Source organism: Enoplosus armatus, chromosome 15, assembly GCF_043641665.1.
Source record: "Enoplosus armatus isolate fEnoArm2 chromosome 15, fEnoArm2.hap1, whole genome shotgun sequence".
NCBI classification, from domain to species: domain Eukaryota; kingdom Metazoa; phylum Chordata; class Actinopteri; order Centrarchiformes; family Enoplosidae; genus Enoplosus; species Enoplosus armatus.
In genome coordinates, this window is record NC_092194.1 from 20,233,384 (window position 1) to 20,251,584 (window position 18,201).

At 40.1% G+C, this 18,201-nt stretch overlaps 2 protein-coding genes across 2 annotated transcripts; both read right to left on the reverse strand.

Annotated features, from left to right (window-relative positions):
• Window positions 1-2,289: 2,289 nt before the first annotated feature.
• On the reverse strand, window positions 2,290-7,269 carry asmt2 (acetylserotonin O-methyltransferase 2). The gene is made up of 9 exons (XM_070920537.1): window positions 7,248-7,269; window positions 7,070-7,156; window positions 6,427-6,601; window positions 5,618-5,747; window positions 4,965-5,033; window positions 4,745-4,863; window positions 4,369-4,506; window positions 3,797-3,919; window positions 2,290-2,507 (listed from the first exon to the last, which is right to left on the reverse strand). The coding sequence occupies exons 2-9, from the start codon at window positions 7,148-7,150 to the stop codon at window positions 2,296-2,298; spliced, it is 1,047 nt and encodes a 348-aa protein (XP_070776638.1). The 5' UTR covers window positions 7,151-7,156; window positions 7,248-7,269; the 3' UTR covers window positions 2,290-2,295.
• A 3,096-nt stretch (window positions 7,270-10,365) lies between these two features.
• Window positions 10,366-17,165, reverse strand: pgrmc2 (progesterone receptor membrane component 2). Its single transcript, XM_070920578.1, has 3 exons — window positions 16,823-17,165; window positions 13,277-13,432; window positions 10,366-10,734 (listed from the first exon to the last, which is right to left on the reverse strand). The coding sequence occupies exons 1-3, from the start codon at window positions 17,163-17,165 to the stop codon at window positions 10,637-10,639; spliced, it is 597 nt and encodes a 198-aa protein (XP_070776679.1). The 3' UTR covers window positions 10,366-10,636.
• Window positions 17,166-18,201: the final 1,036 nt, after the last annotated feature.

Below are 18,201 nucleotides of genomic sequence, written 5' to 3' on the forward strand. Positions count from 1 at the left end.
GAATAGACTCATTTTACTCCAATAAAAGTGTCCTACAACCCACTAAAATCTGCACCCGGCTCCTTTATATACATATTTACATAAACAAATCATCCAGTTTCTGCTCAAATTCAAAATGACTTCGTTTTGTTTTTCGATATTCCTAAAACTCCTATGCATAAACATCCCCTGAACATATACTATAATGGAAATGTACTTTAGAAACTGATGTCTTGTGTACACTTAGCATTAAAGATACCTACTCAGGTTGAGTTTGGAGTTATATGAAGAGGGTTGGTATTGTAATTTGTTTAATGCATATTTAAAAATGACACAATTGGCTGAAAACAGTATATAAAGTAGTTAAAATGAGCTCAACCTTAAACATCTACAGCAGTAAAATGTAACAGACACATTAATGCAGCAGCAATATTAATCCAGAAACATCAGATATAATAGAAACACTGACAGGGACCATTTTACTGCATAGCTCATAATAAGGACATAGTTTTAATAAATATTTAGAACAAACAAGATGTATGTCTTTGATTTAATCCATGCTGCCAACATCTGGAATGATCAGAAGACAAGAGAACAAGCTGATCCAGAAAGGACAGTTTTTATGTTTCTGCATTCACACTTCATCTATAACACACATGCAATTTTTCTTCTACTTTCTTTTAATACAGTGCTACAGAGGTGTCCCCTTCAACTACAGAAATAACACACCAAAAGTAATACGTATGAGAACTTTTTAATGCCAGCAGAGGAATGATGGAGGTAAACTGAGGTTTGTCATAAAGGGTTGTCCTGCAGAGTCTGACCCACATGCAGTCTGAGAGGGAACCTGAACTCATCACAGTGAGCAGGAAAGCCGGGAACACACAGTCACACATAACACAACATCACAACACACGGCTGTCTTTCCAGTGTTCTCTGAAACTTTTACTTTTTCACAGCGCTTGAAGGTTTTGGTTTGATTTTTGTTTTCTGTACGGGCTGCGTAAAAAAATGACAACAGAATAAAAATAAATCAACATATTCAAACTGAATATGTTTCTCCTCAAAAGCAGATAAATATAAAAAATATCCACCAACAGCAGATAACAGAGGCCTATCACTCTGTAGATTAGATGGAAATGTTGCATGTTTAATGTTTAATTATATGTATACAGGGCTCTTTTTGTTTGTTTGTTTGTTTATTTCTAAAAAAATATAAAATAATTTCTTGGTGTTTATTTTAAATATAAAAAAAAAAGGTGAAAATCATTTGAAGAAAGTCAATAAAAACTAGTTCAGGATTATAAATATAACATTTCTCGTACAAATTGTTTTGCAAATTATTTACAGACTTTTTTTAAAGTGATGTTAGTCCAATATTTTGGCTGAATATTCATAAAAAGCTATCCAAAATCTGTCAATAATTGCAACACACCTCCATGATACTGACCAAAGATAAAACTATAATCTGATATGATACCCAGCACTATTTAGTGTTTGATTCTGGTATATGTGATAGGTGGCTGTGAACGGTTGATATTAAAAAGATAAATAAAATAAAAGTAAAAGTAAAAAAAACATCTTTTGTTTTTAAACACTGTTAAAATTAGGTCAGCATGAAAAGCACGGGCTGTAAACGCACCACGATTCTTTAGAAAACATCAGCATCGGTGCATTTATAAAATCTATCAAATAACTGACACTGTAGTGGATGTCTATGGGAAACCTTTGAAGGAGGTCCACATTTTGGGAAACACTCACTATTCTTAGCTTAGCTTAGCATGAAGACTGGAAACAAAAACCCAACGATATAACGTGCTAATTAACAAGCTTTAGATGGCTGATTTTGTTACCTTTTAGGCTAAGCTAACTGGCCATAGCTTCATATTTAGCATACAGACATGACAGTGGTGTCAATCCATCCATCTAACTCTCAGCAAGAAAGCAAATAAGAGTATTTCCCAAAATGTCAAATTATTCCTTTAACCTGAATCCAATGCAACATTTTGATCTGATTCTTTACAAACATGCAGAAATGTGTTTACAATATTACTTCGAGAGGCAACTATTGATCCAAACTATTATCCAGCAGCAGGTTTGTATTAATACGATCCTTGAAAAACAAGTTGAACTGTAAACACAACGTCTGAAAATCTCACTGGGGTTGACCACAACATAAACTGGAGACCCACGTGCACTCAGAGCTTTTGTCCACCTCCCAACCTTTTCAAGGCCTTGAAAAGTTCAAGTTGAACTTTCTTTACTTTCCTAGACTTGAAGGATGCCTCTCTGGACTGTCCCGGTCTCGGTCTGAGCTCATCTGATGGCCAGGATGGCGTCGTAGGACTTGCCGGTCCGGCACACCTGAACGTTGCGGAAGCCGGTCTTGTTGAGCATGTGGGTGTACTCGGACGGCGGGCGCTCCCGGCCCTCCGCTTGCACCAGCATGTTGAGGGAGAAGATCTGAGCCATGACGGGCCCTCGTCTGTTCTCAAACAGCATGGCTTCCACCAGCAGGACGCCGCCGCCTGCCGGGAGGACCAACAAAGACGCTGAGCGCTGGAAGTTGTGAACGTGTGAGTGTAAACATCAAGCGTTTCAGCATTTATCGACAAAACAGCGTCAGTACAGAGGAGGGCGGGAAATAAGTCTGTAATAATTTGTTACGTTGCCATGGAAACCCTTGATTTGCCCAGTGAAAGTGTGACGTTTGATAGCATGTCCATGATCTTCAGAGTCTCTTCTATCCTGCAGGTACCTAACATATTATCTCAAACGCAGAACACAGAACACCTTCACTGCATCTCCATTATTTTTCGCAGAGTTGTCTTGTTTGGGTCAAGAGCCTGGATCTGGTTTCAGAGGTGGGGGTGTGGACACAAGCTTCAGCCTTCAAATCTCATGATGCTTTTCACAGTAAGGACAGTACAGGCCAACCCTAATTAAAGTTTAGTTTAGTTTCCTTGATGATAAATGATGTTTCCATCTTTACAACAAAGGGACAGTCCTTTACAGCCTTATCTCTAACTGATGTTCAAAACAATAGATCAAAGATTGTTTTAACCAGAAAAATATGCAGAGGAGGTGGCAGGACCTTTTTTCACGAACTTGCTTTGGGTTAAGCACACATCTCTAGAAACGGGTTAAAATTCGACCTCATGTACTCTGGAGGAAATATTGTTTGTACCTGCAGGACAGAACAGTGTTTGAGGATTAAGAACAAATACACATTAGGTTTTGTTTAACAACCTGCTGTGTTTCTCAAAATCATATGAATATGTCGTCTGTTTTTGAGGGAGACAGCAGCTTACTTGAGTTACTAGCTTGTGATCATCAGCGCAAAAGTTTCAAATGTAAAAACTACGACTACAAGAGAGGCTCAAACTGGGGCTTCATGCATAAATATATAAACAAAGGGCAGCTGGCAGAGAACAGTATCACAGGACCTGTTTACACCTCAGTCACTTTGTGCGTTCGAAGCATCCAGATTGAAACCAAATAGGATTTATCTACTTGAAGGTGTAACTGCACCACAGACGGATTAGTTTTGCCTTCTCAGAGAGCTTGAGCTTGGTTTGCAACTGTTGACCCTTTGGTTTGACAAGACAGCAACTTCCACTAACTTTAAGAAAATAAAGAACAGCACATGAAACTTTAATTGTAGTAGCCATAACTCACATACATACAAACACAGTAAATTGTTCGTCAAGTGGTGGATTTAATGTGCATGAAACACGCGCCTGCTGAGTGTAAATGCAGAGTGGATAAAGATTACAGTCACACACACACGTATGTGTCCACACACTCTTACACTCACCTGGTTTGCAGATGTCGTAGATCTTCTTCAGCAGCGTCAGGCACTTCTCCTCAGGCCAGTCGTGAATGATTCTGGCCAGAACGAACAGGTCAGCGGGAGGGATTTCACCGCTGAAGAAATCTCCTGCAAATACAACGGAAAGTTTGTGACCAAAGACGGAACGCTATAACCTTCACGAGGGGAGGATTTACTCGTTTTAGCTAGGTGGACCCAACAAAATGGCAAGCAGGTTTATATAAAAGTTACAAATATAAATGCAAGAAGTATATGAGCAGATACTATTGATTTGCTCTTCTGATTATCTGCAAAAACGCAAAAACATGACTTTTCCACAGAGTTGCAAAATATACCAAAGTAAATCTTAATGTGATTACACTTAAATAAATAAATGTGGGAAAAAAAGGTCCCTTGTGTAATGCAGTTTTAGTATATAATTTATACATTCAGTTACGCTTATGCACCAGTTTTATTCTTTATCATTATGTACAATAGAGCCTGTTAATTTCCAACCAAAATGTCACTTTTTTTGTAGTCAGCTGTTGACGCGCTGAACGAGGCCGAATGAAACTCACCGCTTTGAAAGACAACAGCGTCGTTCTCCTGAGAGAAATGTCTCTGAGCCGTTTCTACGACCTGCGGGAGGTCAAACACCGAGACGGAGGAGGACGGATACGCCTTCGCCATCTCACGGGCCAGAGCACCAGTGCATCCTGGGAGGTACTCAGACAGAATAATGACAGTGTGTTTAGTGTGAAACAGCACAGGGGGGACGTTTCAGACTGAAGTCTGATAGGTGACTGTGTCAGAGGGGTTACATCAGAACAATACAAAAAAATATAATTAAAAATGTTCATTTTATCTTGAAAGTCCTTCATTTATTGATTCTTAGGCAATGACTGATGCAGACAGAAATGGTTAGCCATAAACAAATATATAAATACGTCTCACCTCCAAGATCTACGATCTTCTGGAAGCAGGAGAGGTTGAACGCGGTCACGATGTCGTGTCCGTCAAGAACCCACGAGGAGTTCATCAGACCCATGAACTTCAGCATCTCCTCCTCCGATCTGGGTGGTTTAGTTTACGATCAAACACAGAATCATACAATCCAAAGATCCGCAATGAAGTTAAACAATGAAGCATCTGGAGCAACAAAATCAACACCGACCTGTAAATAGCTTGGAAAACATCCTCGGGTGGAAGGCCAAAGGTCTTTTCATTCTGGTTCTTGCCCTCCCTGCGAGGAGGAACATGATTAGAAGAAGAAGAAGATGAAGAAGAAGCTTCTGTTTGTACTGTAAATTATCATCACTGAAATGTTTGCTCTTCGTTTCCTTCTGTGGAGTTTGTTTTAGTTCTGCAAACAGGAGCTCTGGAGGCTATTAGCTAACCTGGATACCTTTGTATGTTTAGACAGCGTTTTCTACTTTTCTCTCTGCTTCAGCCAGAAACACTGTACCGCTCAGGTTTAACCCTATCGGTGCCAGCAGGCTTCCTGCCCACATGAACCTCTCTGCATGTTGTTATAGAAATCTAAACAACACTTTTGGTCGAGTCCCATTCTTTCTCCCAGTTCTTCTCTAGGCGAACCGAAATTCTACATGTGTGTATCATCCCTTATAAACCTTGACTGCAACTATTCACATCAAATAAATCTTCATTTTCCAGGATAGCCCTCAAAGTTATGAAAAGGAAAACGTGCAATCCATCCATATTCGAAGCTAGCGAGAAACTTTGCGAGGCACATAACTGGAAGTAGGAGATAAACTACTACTCTCTTCAGTTCAGTCACCTGACCTTCTCCCATGTGACCCCACTGACCTGACGGCGTCCACCATGTTGTTCCACAGCGGGTAGATGGTCTGGGATTGGTAGATGATCATGTCGTGGAGAGACTTGGCGCTGCCTTTGGCCAGGTAAAGACTGGCCACGTCAGTGCTGCTGTACAAAGCTGTTTTAACAAAACGCATTCACACGACGATCAGTCGAGCAAAGGAACATTTTTCAAGCTGGAAACGTTCTCTGGTTCCAGCTTCTCAAATGTGCAGACTTCATGCTTTTCTTTGTCATATATGATAGTGAACTAAATATGTTTTGCTAAGCTATTTTATGATGTCACCTTGGACTCTGGGAAATTATAATTTTATAAATGTTATAGTTTTTTCACTTTTATACAAAATGATTAGTCAAAGAGAATTATCAGCAGATGAATGGATGATGACAATAACCAACTTTTACCCCTGGTGGTATATAATACTCCTGGGTGGCACAGAGGAATAAAATGTATCTTTGGTCTTTTCTTTGGATTCGTTGACAATAAGAAAAATACAGAATATCACCATCTTTATCCTTTAAAAGCTCCACCTTGTTGGTGTGTCCAAGGAGGCTCCGACATTCGTGTTTCTCACAGTTTCTCACAGAGAAGAGTTGCATTCACAAACTACAGTATGTTTTCTATATAGATCAGTTACAAGCCATGAAAAAGAACAACGTTTGGGTTGCCAGGTTGTGTTTGTCCTCCTTTTTCTTTTCGGCTAGCTGTTAAATTCATCAGGAAAACTCCACATATAGACCTAATGCAGTAGTCAACTCTTCCTCTTCCTCCTCCTCCTCCTCCTCCTCCTTCTCACCTGTCCCGTCTGTGGTCTCCACCTCCAGGATCTCGATGCCCACCAGTGCGTCCAGCAGCCTCTGCATCCCGTCCACACTGGTGCTCAGCTCCCGGGCTACATGCTGGGCACTCAGGGGCTCCTGGGACTTCAGCAAGAGGTCAAACACTCCCAACTCACAGGCTGAAAATATCACCTGGAGGGACGAACACACTGCCACATCAACACCTGTGCACCGGTAGAAATGGTAATGTTGCTCTGTTGGTCCAACACTTTGATCCAGACTGAAATATCTCAACTATTGGATGGATTGCCATGTGATTCTGTACAGACGTTCATTTTCCCCAGATGATGAATCCCAAAAATACCAAAAACAAACACTGTTTCCAGCTTGTTAAATGTGATTTGTTTTTAAGACTTCCATGATATTCCACTAAATCTCAGTAGGTTTTGAATTGTTGGTCAGACAAAACAAGAAATATGAAAATGTCAACTTGGGCTCAACTGGACTAATGCATTAATTGTGGAAAATAATAATCGGTTGCAGCCCTGCAGCAGATGAATCAGTAATAAATAAATCTGTTGGTACCATCACTGCAGACTGCACACTTCTGCGTCTAAAATATGAATTAAATAAACAAATAATAAACTCTCCAACGTGTACCTTAGAGACCCTGAAGCCGTTGAAATACTCCAGAAGTTTGAAGGGGTAGTCCAGCTCACTCTGGGACAGATGCTCTGCCATTTCCTCCTGGTGGGGACACAAATCACACCGTGAAGAACTGCAGGAATTCACTCGTACTTCTGATCGTGAAGGTGAACAAACACACATCATCACTCACCCGATGATGTTGTCCGGAAAGCCTCCGAGATGATCCGATCCGGGGGGGGGGCGGAAAGACGGATGTTTTGGGTGTCTAGTCTAGTTTTTAGCCCAAACAGCCAAGATGTCGGTGGTGTGTTGAGGGGCTGCTCTCGGGAGGAAGTCGGTGTGAAATGGTCGACGGATCATCAGCGGGTCAAACACATCCCGGATCCGGGTCTTGTAGAGATCAGGGGACCGCCGCTGCGATGGTCGACAGGCAACGACCGCGACTAGTTGGACTCAAACACACACGGAGACACACACACACACACACACACACACACACACACCCCTCGCAGCGTGTCGGTGCAGTTCCGGGATCATCCGGAGCAGCAGCGGGGGCGCTGTTGAGCTGTTGTTGATCACAGAGAGGTTTATTTTTAGTGAGTGGTGGTGACCCTCAAAACTTCACATGAATGAACATTACTGCAGATCTGTGGCGTCTGCAGTAGTGGAGGAAGTATGCAGATACTCGACTGAAGTAAAAGTAGCAATACTGCAATATAAAAAGTCCTGCATTCAAGAAGTAAAAGTATTAGCAGTAAAATGTACTTAGACCGCAAAAGTAAAAGTGGTGTTGTGAAGAAGAGCCCATGTCAGGGTTGTGTTATTATATATGATAATGTTGGATTATTATTATTATTATTGATGCATCATGTACAAGTGTCATTTTGATGTCACAGCTGGATATTTTTATAAACTAATCACCATGTATTTGTGTGAAATTGTAATCTGAAAAGTACCTTAAGCTGTCAGATAAATGCAGTGCAGTAAAAAGTAAATATTTCCCTCTGAAATGTAGAGGATTAGAAATATTAAGTAGCACAAAATGGAAATAAAAGTACCTCAGACAACTGCAGTAATTATTTTAAAGGCTACATACATTTAAAGATAAACAATTAAATAAGAAATAAGTCTATAAAGATATTTTTCTGCATTTATTTAAGATACATATTATTTCCCAATACATTAATTTTCTTATCCATTAAATTCTTCATTCAACTCTGTATTTTCCTATTTATTTATTCACATTTTTGTGCATATTATTTCCCAATATATGAATTTACTATTAATCAATTTCATTTGATTTCAAAATTATTTTATATATATATATATATATATATAATGAGGTGTCATTGCCTTGATGTTAAAGCATCTATTGTACACATTTATGTCCCCTTCCAGCACCCATAACTGCTTTGCTTAACTTTTTTCATAAACACCTTAAGCCCATTAATTCTTGACATCTTACTTTCTAATATAATGAAAATATATAATAATATAATGAAAACTCCTCTCTCTCTCTCTCTCTTCTACTGATCAGTTTTTGTTTCCTGGTTTTCCTTCAGGCTTCTCAACATCTGTTGTTAATAAATGTTCACTCTCTCAAGATATGCAGGAAAAACATGATCTCACTGTAACTCAGTTCAACAACGTTTCTTTATGGTTTATTAAAACCTGATCTACTTCTTTATAGTTAAATCATTAACTGCTGAAATGTGGAGTTTGTTTTTACTTGTAAATACACTCAGAGACAGAAAATGAACTTATTATGATAATAATCAGTATGAGGATGAGTTTTATGAATACTTATATTATAAAAATACTAAACTTTACTACAGTAACTGTTTGTATTTTCCTTGCAGGTAAACAGACACTTACTGTTAAACATTTTAACGAACTTACTTTACTACATTTCCTGGTAGTGATCCAATCACGGCGTCTCTAAAAGCAAATAAATTGCAGACATCTTCAATTATTAACCAAATCGATTTATTATGCATGAACAAATCCCTTCCTGCCTCTGTCACGCAGACACGCACACACACACACCCAACATTTAAATACATGACGTGGTGGGAATTCGGCATAGCTCACTTTGTTGTTGCACATGCTTTAATAAAATGATAGATATATTTACAGGATAAGCAACGTCTCCGAAGAAAATTCGCAAGAACAGCTCCCGGTCCCGCCCTGCAGCACTTTGCAACGCTCCTCTTTTTTTGGAAATTCACCCACGTTTTAAAAAGAAGTTCAGAACTGAGAGGAAAAAAACAAAGAAAAAAACAAAAACAAAAACAAACCATGGGGGTTTTGGCCAATACGACATAGCATTATACATATATGGAGTTCATCAACTACATAAATATGGCAGTAACACTGAGTAATTCATACGGTCTATTTACAGAGTTTGTGAAGTGGGGAAATATTACAGTCTGTGTGGACGACTGACAGACGTATGCCTTCTTTAAAGTCTGGGGGACCGAGTCTAGGAAAAACCGACACCTCCATCCCTCCGCTCGCCTCCTCTGTTAGAACGGTCAGGACTGACACAACAAACAAAATAAGGCACAATTAATACTTGGACCATTTTCAGGGGAATCTACAGACTTGCAGCTGGCTTGTGAGGCATGTAAACAATTGAGTCGATTGATTAGGACTGCCTACCTTCCCTTTGTATTCCCGATCAGTGATTCAGTCCGTCTGATGTGATTCAAAATAGGATTCATATGGCAAGGACCTTTAACCCCCCCAACCCCCAATCAAACAAAAAAAAAAAGAAAGCAAAAAGAAAGCCTTCCCTCCCGCTCTCCCTCCCTCTATGCTACTCAACAAATACAATCACATGGTGACAAACAAAGAAAACTAGTAGTGCATACACTACAAACACAACAGGAAAATGCGACGCCCCGCCAATTTCCCCAGCGCAGGTGAGGCCACAGCGCTGCCCTCAACAAGGGGGGGGTGGGTGGGAAATGATTTGAAAAAAAACCAAAACAAGAAATGATTGATTGATGAGCTGTCCGAAGCTGAAGCAGTTTCAGTTGCGATGTGACTAAACCAAAGATAAAAAGAGAGAGAAATCCGTTTCCCCGTCCCGATCCACTGATCAGCTTCGACCAATGTGTTTCTCTGACTACCTCGGACCAACCTCCACCCAACCTCCACCCAGCGTTCAGCGGCGACCACACTTTCCCCCCCCCTCTGGAGAAATGACTAAAATATTTTGTGGTTTTGTTTCAAATACAGCTAATAGCACAACCCGCCCCCCCCCCCCTCTCTCTCTCTCTCTCCCCCAGACATGTTTTCCCTCGTCGAAGGTTTTCAATCGCTTTCTGTTGGTGGTGGTCTTCGCAGGATGAAGAGGGAGGGAGGTCTGGGCGTCGAGACTTGAGTCCTGCCCTTCCATAACAGCCACGACGGCACCGGACAGATTCAGGAGGTGAGGAGTTTGGGGGAGTAGGGGCAGGAGAAAGGAGTGGCAGGTAGATCGATGGGGCAGGAGGAGGAGGTCTGGGGGGGGCTGGGGGGCGGTCTGTCGCAGCTGTTTGGGGCTCCTGGCTTTGGTCGATGTGATGGAACCGCTCAGTCGTGCTTCAGGTGGTCCTTGATGTCCTCCTCGTCCGTGTACTCCGACGGCTCGTCTCCAGGTTTCAGCAACCTCCCCACGTAATCGTATTTTTCTGGAAGACGTCGATAAAATGTTAAAAAAGGAGGCAAAGTTAAAACATCCAAGTTATGTTGGAGTTTAAACAATTAGTCACTTAATCATTTAGTCAACAGAATCAGAAACTATTATCGGTTAATCATTTGAGTTTTCCTTCAAGCAAAAATGTCAATTCATTTGATTTTTGTTTGATTTGCTGCAACTAAACATTAATTTCATCATCAATTAATCTGCTGATCATTTTCTCAAATAATCTACTAAATATTTGATAAACGTGATAAAAGCACATCACAACTTCCTCAACAAAAGTCATGCAAGTAGTCCAGAACCACAAACACTCCGTTTACAATCATGGAAAACAAAGAAAAGCAGGAAATATTTTAATTTGAGAGGCTGAAAAAGTGAATTTGTGCTTGAAAAATGAAAAACTCTCAATTATCAAAATTGTTGCCAATTTTGATTTATCGTTTCAGCTCAACGTATTTGATAGTAAAGTGAATATTTTGGGGTTTTGGACTGTTGGTTGGGCAAAATAAGACACATGAAAACTTTGAAACTTTGATGATATTGTTAACTATTTTCTGACATTTGTTTTCTGAAAAGTTACGAATTTATTACAAAAATATCCACATTCAATAAAGAAAATAACTTTTAGTGGCAGTCATCGATTATTTGCCTTATTAATCAATTCATCTATAAATTCCCCGACAGGTCAAGAACTTTGTAAGGAAGACGTAAACCGGGACTTCTAAATCTAATCAGCCTGTTTATATATTCTCAACCAAACGATTAATTGAGAGAATGGTAATAATTATTAGTTTCCAGGCAGGAAAGTGACATATTGCAACAGACAAACAGTCCAAACCCCACAGATATTATTTATTACCGTTATCGAAACAGTTGCCGATTAGTTTTGTGACTAATCTATTAATGGACTACTTGTTTCAGCTTCAGATTTGCCCTGAATGTTGTCCTGAACATCAGGGACGCCGCCGGACTCTCAGAGCAGCCGGGGTGATAAACAACATGCTGCGAGTCATTTACTGACATCTTCTTACACGATTTAATCAGCCACCGTTTGGGGACGCCAGCTTCCAGAGCTGCCCGGTCCAGCTTTAAACGTGTTACTTGCATCGAGCGTCCAGAGACTTGATATTTAAGTAAGCAGAGGCCAGACATTACTTAGTCCAAAATTAGACACCCAGGATTCAAAAAGGACTCTAGACTTTAAATAAAACACTGGCTTTGATTTTAAAACGACAGACTATAATAAGATCATTCAGAATAATAAGAAGAAGAAGGAGACACATGAGAAAGCCTCAGTTTCCTTCCAGTCCTTCACTGTTTCCTGTTGTTAACTGTTCTTCAGCGGATGTGGTGGCAGAGGGTATTTTTAGTTTTGGTTTATTGCACTTCGGTTCTAAGTTCACTCTAAATTTGTTCAACTGCACATTTCAGAAATGACCCTTTTTGAGCTGAAACGATCAGTCGGTGAATCAATTAGTTGATCGACAGAACTCTTTTGATAATAGATGGATTATTTTATGCAGAAATTACCATTTTTGATTGTGAATATTTTCTGGTTGTCTTAGCATTATGATAGTAAACTCATTTAGGGCTGCAACTAACGATTACTTTCATTATCGATTAATCTGCAGGTTATTTTCTCAATCGATCATCAGATACTCAGTTACCCAACACATGCAGCAGAGAAAGGCTGCAAATCTAGGGAATGTTTAAAAATGACTATAACTATTAAGAAATTATCACAACTGATTTTCTGTCGAGTGAATGATAAATTATTTGACTAATCGTTTCAGCTCTAAAATCAATATCTTTGGATTTTGGTGATACGTTTTCCCCCCGGAACCATCCGCAGTTACCACCGCCGCAGCCTAAACACACTACCCTCATACAGCATTAATGGGAAAACTGCTGTTTTCGCCGCAACGCCGGATGTGGCGTGAATGCCACATTAGCCTGTTAAAATACAGCTCTGATCTTTTTATATTATCTTTCTATTTTGTATCTTACATTTTGTCTTTCTAGTTTCTATTATTTGCAAATAAACAAACAAACAATCTGCGTTACAGAAGAAAACATTACTTCTGAGCACTGAGCTTTTTCAGAGTTGTTGTTTTCACAGGACGCACAGTGAATCTGCCATCTTACAATCCATTTTCTCTACGAGCAGCAGAGGCAGATTTCTCTCTGAACATAAAGTAAAACATATTTGAATGCAGTGAAAACTGAAGGACAGCGTCTGAATCTGTTGTTGTCAGATGCTGGCTTTGGTTGCAGCTTTAAATTGTCCTAATTTAATAACAAAAATCACGTTGTTCAAACTGTAATAAAACATTCAAAAGCAGTGGATGCTCTTGCACAAGTTGTGTCTTGTGATTGTGTTTCGGATCTCCAGTGTGAGCTGGCTGAATATGCAGAGATACAGAGGCACTGTGGGCCGGGCGACAAACACGGTGAATCCATCTGTGAAATCTGAGCCAAATCAATATCTGACGAGCGTTTTCTCTGGTGGGAACATCAGGAAACAAGCGTACCCATGAACTGCATCTCCCACTCCCTCACGCTCTCCATCTGTACAGCGTTGAGGTCCGACAAGTCGTCGTACTCGTCCCTCAGGGCGTCTTTCTCCAGGCAGAAGGTGGCCAGGCCTCTCGAAGCATCCCGACCCGCGAAAATGCCGTAAGGACCATCTGAGGAAAAAACACACACAAGTAGAGTCGTTAACAGGTTAACAATGAGTCCGACTTTACTGTCGCTTAAAAAGTGGTAAAAACTGTACAAACAAACAGTGAAGTGAAGCAAAGAGTTAACCCTTGGCGATTAACTCAGACCTACATCACGTGACTGACGCTGCTTCACATTAAAAGCCTTTCAACGCTGCCAATAATTAAACCACTTGAACGCAGCTCAGATACAATGAGTTCATAAAAGGACTTCTGAAAATCAGACATGCTTTTCTCTTTCTGGATCACTGTTGAGGGTGACTAAGCAGGATTTCATTATGAAGTTGTTATTAGCTGGAAGACGTTTTAATGTGGAAATGATTTTGTCTGGTGATCTCAAGAGTGCTTTTAAATAGTCTTAAAGAATGCATTAGAGTTCAATTAGAGCAGCAGCTATTAATCCATTAATCTACCAGCCGATCCAATAATTAAATCAGCAAATATTTTGATATGTGATTAATAGGTTCACTTGTTTTTCAAGCAGCAACATTCGCTGTTTTCAGCTGCTCAGATGTGATGTTTCAACAACAAGGCCATTCAAAGTGCTTCACATGAGACAGAAAGGCATTAAAACAGTTTATAGAAACAGTCTAATATACCTTCTCTGGGGGGTTTTAATCCACTGTGTGGTCACTCCTTTTTCCTTGTTGCTTTTCTTCAGGTACAACTGAATAATATTTTGGACTGATGGGCGAATACAATAAGAAATGAATATATCATCTTTGGCTGCAGGAATTTTGCACACTAAACGGTTAATCTGGGAAATAATTAGCAAGTTAATCAGTAATAAAAATAGTTATTGTTGCAGCTAGATAACACTTCTGAACTTGGACTTTTTCAGTTGAGTAAAAATTAGAAATGAATGCTTCTAACTGTTAAGTAATAAAATACAAATTAAAACTTTATTTATAATATACACAATACAGCCCGACCAATACTAAATACTTTGATACTGATATTGATATTTGAGATTAAATACAGCGTCTGCATCAGTGTCATTACAAAATACAGTTTTTTCTCCATCAGTTACATTTATTTTGTCACAGCCGACTCAGTTTTTAGCGCCACAGCAATCGACTGCAATTAGTTGCACACATTAAGACATACAGATTTTAAATTTGGGGAAAAGAGAGCAGTATCGGCAGTTACCCTGAGATGGGGTATCAGAATCTGTATCGGGGTAGAGAAAGTCTGAAAGATCAGTACATTCATAATTATCAATATTGAGGCATTCTGCCAAATATTGCCCAGCTCGTGTTGCTGTCCTATTGTGCAACTTCTACGAATAACAGCAACAAATTCATATCTAAGTTAAACTAAATTCAAGATTTTGCAATTTCAGTGTTACACAAGTGGAAGACATTATAAAGGACACTGTGTTGAAATGACGTGTGTTACACAATTTCCAGTTATTTGATTTATATTAGATGCATTTAAAATCCCTTCAAAAAAGGCACTTGTTATATTCAGTCTCTATTAAACATTTCGTAAACCACGCCACGGGCCTTCCTTCAGGTTTCCTCTGTGTTTTAAATCCTTCGTCATCTTCCAGAAGAACATCATCTGACAAACATGTGAAAACTCTGCAGGCCCTCAGGTTTCCCTCTTTTCATAATTGTGCAACAGAGAGAAAAAACACTCAGTGTTCAAATCGCCGTCAAAGAGTCCATGAAGCAAAGAAGCCTTATCACCTCAAAGATTAGATGTGCTCCTACCTTGCATAACTACAAGAACAAGCATTTTAAAGATAAAACTGCTAATCCCACGAGTAACACCACAGCGACAGCAACATACTGATGTTTATATTTTACTGTCTATTATTAGAATCACATTGGCCTTTTTTTAATGTCATGAATCGTGGCTCACAACAAAGGAACAACAATCAGACAATCACCTATGCAAACCCACCTCGATTTAAAGTGCAGGTAAAAACATATAACTGTTGGCAGTGAGGAACTTATTAACACATTTTGTTAAAGGCTCTGGGAAAAGTTTACAAAATTAGAAGAGATTGAATCCAGATTCTGTAAGACATTCTGAATTGGGCATTTTTAAAACGATTAATGATTAGTTAATCCTTACTGAGCCAGATTTGTGCCTGAATAATGTCTGAAAGACTTGAGCTGTAAATGAGAGCTCCAGCTGGACCCTCCTCTAACCAGCAGTACAGGGCTGACTATTATTCTCATGTTTCATTCATCTTTGGGTCCATAAAATGTCAGAAATCATAACAAATGCACGTGTTCACTGGGTTCCAGCTGTTTATCTTGTCTGAACAACAGTGAAACTCAGCAAACTCTCACTTTCCACAAGCCGAACCAAGAAAATGTTTATATTGTGTTTCCAGCCGACTTCAACTGATTACCAAACAAGTCGTGAATCACTTTCCTGCCGTGTGGATTGATCAACTAGCTGTCCAACCAGACAGTTTCAGATGTGGCCCAGCCAACTCCAGCGTGGCTCTAAAACTGTGCGTCATAATTTGGTGAGCTGGCTAGATTGAGCACCTTGGCTCGGCCCTGCCGGTGTGGAATAGCAGATCTGACACATGAGCCTGCCGGGAATGTGTTTGAATAATAATAGTTTATTGGAGAGTTGATGGCTGAGACAGTCAGGGCAGAGAAAATGTTGGGCAGGCTAAGCCTTGCTTTTCAGAAATGTAAGTATAAGATAATGGGGACTGAAACAGGCTTTGTGAAAGTAAAGAAAGGTAATATTTGCTCTTCATATTTGTTCACAAACATGTTATTTTGTTCCCTGAGATACAATTAAAAATGGCTGCATTTGTATAAACTGTCTAACTTTGCACAGCATAATACTCAGCGGCCCAAGCTGCTAAAAAAACGTATTTTCTACATCAAACTAGCCTCTACATGTGCAATTATGGTAAGATTAATATCCTTTAAGATTAAAACCTTGGTGCAAAGTTCCCAATGCCCACGCATGGTGTGTCCCATCACTGTCAACAAGCGGCGGCTCCAGACCAGACATCCAGACAGTGCAGTGTGTCTGTGTGCACGTCAACAAGCTAACAGGCTAACGTTAGCAGGCTAGCTAGTTAAAATCTTGCTTTAACTCAACAACTTTCACCAGAAAAAGTTTCACATGTTTAGTGTGCGAGAATATAAAGTTCAGAGGTGTTCAGACATCATCACAACAGGCACGACCCCAGATGCTAGTGCTAGTTAGCTAACAGCTAGCATCCCATTCAAAAACACAGACAAAGCCAAAGAGCTAGCTTAAGCTAACCACAACGGTTTGCGCCCAAATTTTTGTTCAGGACAACTCACCACAAGCGGGGACGTGTCAGCTAACTCGCCCAGCTGTCAATGCGTGATCTACCCACTGCCCGCTCACCTTTCCCGTAAAACGTTTTGCCGCTGGTCACGTCGAAAATCTTCATGTTGACAGCCATCAGGATGCGGGGGTTCTGGAGTCCGTCGTACTCCCGCAACTGCTCCAGAGTGAAGTCTCGTCTCCTCATCTTGGGGAGCGCCGAGGCCTCGTCGCCCTGGGCCGCGTCAGAGACGAGCCGCCTGCCCCACCGCCGGTACACCGCCAGACAGACCGCCACCACCAGAACCAAAATACTGATATTCAACAACATCCCGCCGAGGCCGAGCCCGTCCGACTCATCCGCTGCCCCCTGCCCGCCGCTTGTTTCAACTGGTCCGCTCGAACTGTCTCCATCGTCCGCCATACTGCACGGTTAGCGCCTACCCGCCCCTGGCCAGATGCTGCGTTCAGGTCCTGTCGGGAATAGTGAAACCACTAGTTGAGCGAGCGGTTTGTGTCATTACATCGTGTTCTTTGGTGCAACGTAAAACTGTCCATCCTGTGGCCTGTAAAGGGCTGCAACTAACGATTGCTTTCATTATCGATTATTCTGCTGATTATTTTGTCGATTAATCAATTAATCATCTTCTCTAAGGAATGACAGCAAATATTGAAAAATGCCCTTCACTGAAGCCCACCAAGAGTCATTACATAAAAAGATATTCACTTACCATCTACTTTCTCTCTTTTTTCTATCATATAATATAAAATATTCATATTTGAGAAGCTGGAACCAATTCATTTTAAAACTTATATTACAAATTATTAATTATCTATTATCATATTTATATATTTCATTTTCTAATTGATTAATAGACTAATGCTTTCAGCTGTGGCCAAACATGCATTTTGACATTAAAACCTTTCTTCCCACTTCTGTTCTTACTAACACCCTGTGCACTCCAGAGCATTTATAAAAATTCCTCCCAGTAAAACGGATGAACCTTTATTTGCAAATAACACGAGTTCAAGCAAGCTTTAAAAACTCTGGGTCCTCCATTTCCCACAATGCAACCCGTTAGCATCTTTTTATTAAACCTTGCTGCCTGTTAATCTGTCCACATCTTTCAAACTCTGCATCTTCAGTTTGTTGTTCCATGGATTTTCATTCATTACTTTATTAACTTTGTTTATAGACCAAGTTACAATGGAACAGTTTCAAAGTAACACAAAGAAGAGGAAAATTGACAGACATGACACATATATGACACAAACACATAGATCGGAAATTATAAATGGAACACAATACAATCAAATGTTTTTGGTGTGGCTTCACTTGGATTTTAAACACTTTAAACACTGTAATGACACAGTAGCTCTTGACAGTCCCAATAAGATCCATTTGTCTTTCAGGTTTACGAGGGACACATGAAGGCATCAAAACACCCGCCCACCACTGC